Source organism: Typha latifolia, chromosome 2 (genome assembly GCF_019914945.1).
Source record: "Typha latifolia isolate L0001 chromosome 2, TyphaL0001v2, whole genome shotgun sequence".
NCBI classification, from domain to species: domain Eukaryota; kingdom Viridiplantae; phylum Streptophyta; class Magnoliopsida; order Poales; family Typhaceae; genus Typha; species Typha latifolia.
Window position 1 is genome coordinate 12,480,382 of NC_133087.1, and position 7,824 is coordinate 12,488,205.

General features: G+C 35.8%; 1 protein-coding gene across 1 annotated transcript; it reads right to left on the minus strand.

The window, feature by feature from the left end:
* On the minus strand, positions 1–6,871 carry LOC140782344 (protein DETOXIFICATION 16-like). Its single transcript, XM_073128863.1, has 8 exons — positions 6,606–6,871; positions 1,475–2,019; positions 1,306–1,392; positions 1,081–1,137; positions 767–1,005; positions 574–692; positions 395–481; positions 1–60 (listed from the first exon to the last, which is right to left on the minus strand). The coding sequence occupies exons 1-8, from the start codon at positions 6,855–6,857 to the stop codon at positions 1–3; spliced, it is 1,446 nt and encodes a 481-aa protein (XP_072984964.1). The 5' UTR covers positions 6,858–6,871.
* Positions 6,872–7,824: the final 953 nt, after the last annotated feature.

Below are 7,824 nucleotides of genomic sequence, written 5' to 3' on the forward strand. Positions count from 1 at the left end.
TCATGTTACAATATCTGTGGGGATGGTGGAGCTGAATACTCTATCCTGTGCCTTCCTTGCCTGGGAAATAAACAGAACTTCATTAGATGCCTACAATATGAATTTATACATAGTAACTTTCTTTAAGGTTTAAATTAGCTGAGATGAGGACATTAGAGATTCCTAGAAATGGATATTCTAAAATTTCTATGAACCAAAGGTTAAAATATGAGAAATTTCTGAAGAAGCTCCAAATTTTCGATAAAATAGGTAGTTTAATAATACTATGATGTACATATGTTCTTATGTTATAGCTTATATATATATTAATGAGAAAGAGTTCAGGTTTTTCCTTTTGTTACAAGTACAAGAAAATAGTAGGAACACTGGAGAAAAGTTTGTCAATAATGCTTACTTCTTTCTCCCAGTCAGTGCGTAGGGTAATGGCTAAATAAATCGACGCTTGTGGAAAAATGCCACATATGATTCCTATCAAAAGACCCTGTTCATCGTCATACGTGTTTGTCAGTTTGAGATCAACACTATCATTAGCCAAAAAAAATGGAATAAAGAAGAAAATAGGAAGAAAACCACCTTTCCTCCAAGATGAAAAACAAAAGCTAAGAGAATAGCTGAAGGAATGCCTGAAATATAAAATGCTCCAAGATTAACAAAAGTGCCAATCTTCTGCCAACCAGATCCTCTGGCGACTCCTGCATGTTCAAGAATTTAGTCTACAATGATATAAGAAAAAGAACCTAATCACAAACCAGAGCATATCGGTTACCCGAAAGAACACTTTGAAATCCATTAAAAATGTGGGATATTGCAAGAATTGACAACATAATCGTTACATATTTCACCACTTCCTCTTCATTGCTATATGCATATCCCCAAACACGACGCAATAATATGAGAGCCAATCCCACTATCAAGCCTTCTGCAATGGCCAAGAATAACACTACGCGTACAGCTAAACGAGCAGCTTGTCCACGTCCGGCACCGAGTTCATTTGAGACACGAGTACTGTGAAAAGGAAAAAGTTATATGCAAAGGTATTAAAGATGGTAGATGGTAGAAGATAGCCAAAAATAATCTAACCTCACTGCAACACCAAGACCAAAAGGGATCATGTAGAACGCTGAAGTTGTGTTAAGGCTGAGGAAATGAGAAGCTTTTAGTTAATGGACAAGATTGTCAGAGAACCATAGAACATTTGATGTTTTAAATTGGGAACTTAAGTGATGTTCTTGTCGTTAAGAACATTCTAAAGAGTCTGTGTCATTAGAGCATAAAAGGAAATTTTTTTATAAAAACTGCTCTCACATTATTGATAACACCGAAGTCTCTAACTTCGGATTTGGGAGAAGACCAGAAAGAAGCACTAGAAATTCGAACGCCCACCACTCCAAGCTGTCTCAATCCATATGATATACTTAAAATAGTTATTCAAAACACTTAATTGTTACTTAAATGGATATGTTATTTTTCTTACCAAACCATCAATGCCGATGGAACAGCTAATCTTGTGAAGTTGAGAATATCGTGCAAAGCCTCTTTTGAGAAGCCAGTCCAAGTTTCCTTGCAGTTATTTGAAAGTTTAACGTAAAGTGTCAATAGTAACAAATTGATCCAATAAGAGATTCCATTTCCAAGGGCAGCACCTTTGCTGCCAAGGCCTAACGGGTATACCAATATCCAGCAGATAGGTATATGAAGCAGTGTAGTAATCCCGGAACTTAGCATCACGGGGAAAACAATATTTTGGGCCTGTAGGAACCTAAAGTGGCACTGAACAAGACCGAATCCGAAAAGAGATGGGATCATCCATCGAGCATATACTCCAGCTTCCATTGCAATCTCTGGATCTTGCCCACATAAAAGAAGAATTTGGCCCGTGCAGGCCCAAATAATGGCAAGTGGAATGCTTACAAGCATGAGGACTAGCATTGCCCTTTGCATATGAATTCCAAGCATATAGAAATGTTTTGCTCCAAAGGCCTGGCCGCACAACGTATCCAAAGCGCTTCCCATTCCCATCTAACCACAGAACAAAGGAAACAATTTTATTCACGCAACATAATTATAACAAATTTTCTCGAAGAGTAAAAACAGCCAAGTTCAATAGTAAAATGCTTTAACAGAAGACATATGTCGAGATAAGCATCATTAGCTCATATTAATATGCTAAACTTTTCATTTTGCCACTGCAACAATATTAGCTGCATCCGATGAGGGCATAGAACAAGTAGTTTTAGTTCCAGAAATTTTAAGAACATACACGATCATTCATCAAATTGTACGGAATGTGTGAGGCATGAATGATCAAACTATTTTACAGCAAGCTGTTAATCTAGATCCTTGGGAGCTACGAACTAACATGAGACACAACGTCTAGGACTTTGAAACTTCTTCATGATTGCAGATTAGCAGTCAGCACTAAGACTAATTGATGTGGGACAAATAGGGGTTCTACAATCTGATGGTGGACCTCTCGACAAAGATGTTTAAAGAGATGGAAAAGATAAAAGTCGAAGAGAACAAGAGAGAAAAACTAATGGCTTTTCCATCAATCCTTCCTCTCCTTTGCTTAGTTAACACCTCCTCTCTGTTATCATCATAGCTAGTGATAAGAGGCGATTCCATGAATGTCTTTTCTAGCTATCTCTCCTTCCTCTCCTTTCCTCTCTTTTGCTCTATATAGTGCCTCTCAGCATTATATCATATTGGACAGAGGAAGCAACCTACATATCTTTTAGAAATATCTTATATGCAAGGTACTTATAGAGACGTAGATGGGCATGGATGCAACTGTCCTTGTTATTTTTGTGTAGATAGTAGTCACATGTCATGTCTAGTCATGTTGCTCTGTATCTAAAAGACAGCTTTTGGAATGTATGGAGATATCATAGGTTGGCTTGCTCAAGAACTTGGAATTCACAGGAGAAATACAAGCTTCATGAGATGACACTATTTTTTTTTTAAGAATTCCTTTATCTCTCATTTTGTTTTTGACTGATATATTTGATTTACTATTTGTTAGATTTTTAGTGGTGGCAAATATATATAAAATAATCTAAGTACTTTAAAATTTATACATGAGCATTTCTATAAGTTTTGAAAGTATTTGAACTAAAGATATTTAAGATCTAGAGCTAAGAAATCACTGCGTTCACATCGTATTTGAACGTAGTCTGATAGTGTTCTAATGAGGTATCACGCGTTCGCACATACAGATATGGTATTTTGGTCGTTGGAACACACCCTATAAGTGTTCATAAGTGTTCGCACGTACAAATAATGTGTTTCAACCATTCGAATGCAGTCTCATGTGTTCACACATATAGTAAAATGTGTTTCAGCCATTTGAATGCGCACTCAAGCGTTCTCACATTGAAAGATGGTGTTTTGATCGTTCAAATGCACCTTGCAAGATTTCAAGCGCGTTCACAAATATAGAAGGGTGTATTTGGGCATTCGAACACACTTTTATGGGTTGCATTCAAACACCCCTACATAACATTATATTTCTGGACTTCCATAAGACTTGCTTCGACTTGTATTTGGCCTTATCTTGTTAACCTATATAGGATTGGGATACCCTAACTCTAAGGAGGTTGGAAGTAGTGAATCATGAGCTCTAGCGAGCAAGACTGAGTTAAACAAATTTGTGGGGATCGACGGACTATTTTGTAAGTTAGTCTTGTAAACTGCTACAGGTTTAGTTATTAATTTTGATCTGAGTTTGATCCGTAGTTTTTTCATATAAAAAATTTTGGTGTTCATTTTTGTGTTACTCTTTATTTTATATTTTGCATATCTATTTAAGCAAAGGGGTGAAAATATTGTCTAAGGTATAGATCATAATGTGGCTAAGTTTTTCAATTGGTATCAAAGTAGGCTCTCTTACCTTAGAAAGAAATCCACTAGGCATGGATTTCTATAGAGATGAACAATCTTCAATTAGACCTCCCATTCTTGATGGATCAAACTATGGATATTGGAAACTTAGAATGAGTGCATTCATAAAGTCTATAGATGAATGAGTTTGGCTTGCCATTGTGAACCGTTGTGAACGGTTGGAGTGTAGCGATGCACTTGGTGAACAATAAGTTAGTTGAAAAATCTCTTAAGTCTTGGGATATGTCAAATTTTGAAAACGTTGGCTAGAATAGCAAACATTTAATGATATTTTCAATTGTGTTTCTTCAAATGAATTCCAAAAAATTTATATATGTGAGATTGTTAAAGATATTTAGATGATCTTAAAAACTACAAATGAAGAAACCTTGGCCATTAAACTTTTGAAACTTTAGGGATTGATAGCTAGTTTTGAAACTCTCAGCATAGAGGAGAATGAGACATTTGATGAAATTTATGCAAAAATTAAGTGACATAGTCAATTCTAGTTTCAACTTAGGAGAAAAAATTTCTGAAGATAAAATTATTCGAAAGATTTTTAGGTCCCTACTAAAGTCACTGCTATTGAGGAAAGTAAAGACATCAATACAATGAAGGTTGAACAATTGGTAAGTAATCTATAAATGTTTGAGCCCAATCTTTCTAAACCTAGGAAATCCAAAGGTATAACCTTAACGATTGTCAAAAAAATTTAGAGAAGTCGGATGATGATAGCAAAATAGATGGTGAGATGTTGGCTATGTTTGTCAAAAATTTATTAAATTTTTTAAGAAGCTAAAAATGTTCAATGTTGAGAAGTTTGAGAAAAACAAAAATTTTGAGAAAGAGAAGAATCTTATAAGTTTAAATATTTGGGTGGGAACAATAATTTTAAATAGAAAACTAAAAATCGTGATAGTAAAATTTGTTGCTATAAATATTCTAGTCTTGGACACAAAGCATAGGAATGTCTTAATCGATACAAGAGGAATGGTAAGGCTATGAAGGTCTCTTAGAATGAGTCAAATGAGTCAGATGAGTCGAATGATTTCGAGAAAGACCAAGAGAATTATTTAGCTTTCATCGGCTCTCTTTCTCATACTATAGTCTGCACAATGTCATACAAAAGACTTGGCATACAAGTATAAATCATGATCGATTTTTTTTTTCTATATGCTATGCTCGTAGACATCTCTATGGATCTTATATCCATTATGTATGACAGTATAAGGACTACTGCATTGAAAGAGGCACTTCGTGAGGGCTTGCCATTTGAAATTTTCATTACTAAGTTGTCAGGGTTGACCCAAATGAAGCTTGTGTCAAGTCTCAGAAATTGCTAGATTTAATTACCATGAAGAGGAGTCAAGCATACGACTCTTCATTTTTGCTAAAATCGAGTTTCTCTTTAGCCGCTGAATCAAGTGCATTACATGAGGTGGTATCTTTTAAGGCAAGTTTAGATGATGACTCCTATGAACAAGAGGGGGAGTTTCAATTTATGCATGAGTGATTTGATCAACTCAGTAACCAAAATAGTGATTTGAAATTAAAAGTTGCTAGGATTTCTATGATTATAGTGGAGTTATGAGTTGACCAAGAAAGGATACAAGCTTTGCAAGCTCCGCACAGATCAATGCTTGACAATGTCCTCTTAATTCTCAATCGCAACTTTTCTCCTCTTCGCGAATAACCTTTGTTAATTTGAGCCAAAAGAGAGAGAGAGAGAGGAGTCTAAAGAGTTGACTAGAGTATTTAGGTGTTTAGGGGAGCGATGTAGTAATTTTTATTTGTAGCTTACTAGTTTTACTAGTCACATGTCATATCTAGTCATGTTGTTCTATATCTAAAATACAGTTTTTGGAATGTTTGGAGAAATAATAGGGTGGCTTGGTCAAGAACCTAGAGCTTAAGATGGCATTTTTTTTTTTGAATTACTCGATCTCTGATTTTGTTTTTTGACTTGCAAGCATACATTAATATAATCTAAGGTTTTTATAGATATAAATTAGCATTTTATAAGTTTTAAAAATATTCGGACTGAAGATTTTTAAAATCTAGAGCAGACAAATCACTACGTTCACACCGCGTTCGAACACACTCGGATTGTGTTTGAATGTGGACTCATGCGTTCAGACATACAGAGTTAGTGTTTTGGTCGTTCGAACGCACCTAGCAGACGTTTAAGTTATATACGCATGTCTAAGTTTTTTTCACTATTGAATAAATTGAATTTAGCCCAATTCTATATTATATAACAAAGTGAATATTTCATGTTGTCTATATTGTAGGTTTAGACTGCAATTAACATGCAAGATCTGTCAAAATATTCCAAGACCTGTGGAATCTTTTCTCCACGCTACTTTTGAGTTCTTGTGAAACAATTTGTATGTCTGAAAGGTCCATGCAGACGTTTCTATGCAATTTGCCAATGCTTTTGATGGTTTACTTTGGTCTCACGGTTGCATGGATGTATACGAAAACTATAGTACGCCATTTTCTGGTTATCAATATCCTCATCAATTTCACATTTTTGTTAAACTATAAGTTTAAGATGACAGAAAGGCCCAAATTTACATCAGCACCAATTCATGAGTCAGATTAGCATAAAGACGAATAGCATAATCAAATTGGCTGTTTCTTGGATGTTCCAATCAACTAAAATCTCAAAGACTAGACATACTATTGGATAACAGAGGAGATAAGAGAGGAGAATTTAAACATACCAACAAGCTAAAACCAGTGACTGCAGCAAAGGAGCTGGCCATGGAAGCACCAGAGAGCGAGAGCTTCCCAAGATGGCCAACAAACATGACTGATATCATCTGGATGATGTTCCGCAGGATGCATCCTGCTATCAATGGCCCTGCCAGCCATAGCTGCTTCTTTACTTCGGTTAAAAACTCCATTTCTTCATTAGTACCAGAGCTTGTGAGTAGAGGAGACTCCATACTTGGCTTCTCTATCTCTTCTCCCATTGCTATGAGCCTTTGATCCCCTTCTCTTTCCGCCTCTCTCTCTCTCTAGGTTCCTAATGATATACTATAAAGCTCGGAGACTCACGGGCAAACTAAACCACTTGCTGCGTCAGCTCTTCGTGTGATGACTCAGTTACTTGCATTGTGACAGGAGACCGTTTTATACTGACATTTATACTTTAATAGCTAGTTGTTATATGTCATATACTATCTATGATAGCCAAAAGTTTGCCAGACTTAGGGCGAATACTGTAGCTCAGTTGTCAGCTTAATTCCACTGGTCCATAGTAAAAGATATGGATGTTGAGATTAGCATTTTATGAATTTTAACTAGAGTGCTGTGTATAGAAGGTATGATGAAGAAAGATGGTCAACAAAATATTTTACTGTTCGCCCTCTCTCTCTCTCATTACAAATTTTTTATGGTCATTTCTAAAGGTGGACTTGACGTATGTAGGTGAACATTTTTCCTAACTTAATGATAAAGTTGGCTTGATGAGATGTAAATACACTACTTCTGTTTTGATACTATATTAACTACCGTTAAGATCCAATTATCCAACCCTATCCACTTAGGGCACAAGTTTGTGTCGAGTTGACTATATAATATCAAGTCTGACTCACCGTCTCTAACCTATTTGAAATAACATCTAGACACACGTATATATCTAAACCCTAGGCAATGATATCACTCCTTTACCTAAGTAAAAAGCGAAAGAAATATTAAAAAATAAAAGCAAAGATGGACGCTAAGATTTTTAACATGAAAAATCCCAAACGGGAAAAAAACCACAGATCCAAACTTAGATCAAAACTAATCACTAGAATAGTAGCAATTATAAGACTAATTCACAAAACAACCCGTCGATCCCCACGACTTGTTCCTTTCAGTCTTGCTCGCTAGAACCCATGATTCACTGCTTCTCGTGATTGATATCCAACCTCAGTAGCCCTCGAGATTGATCTT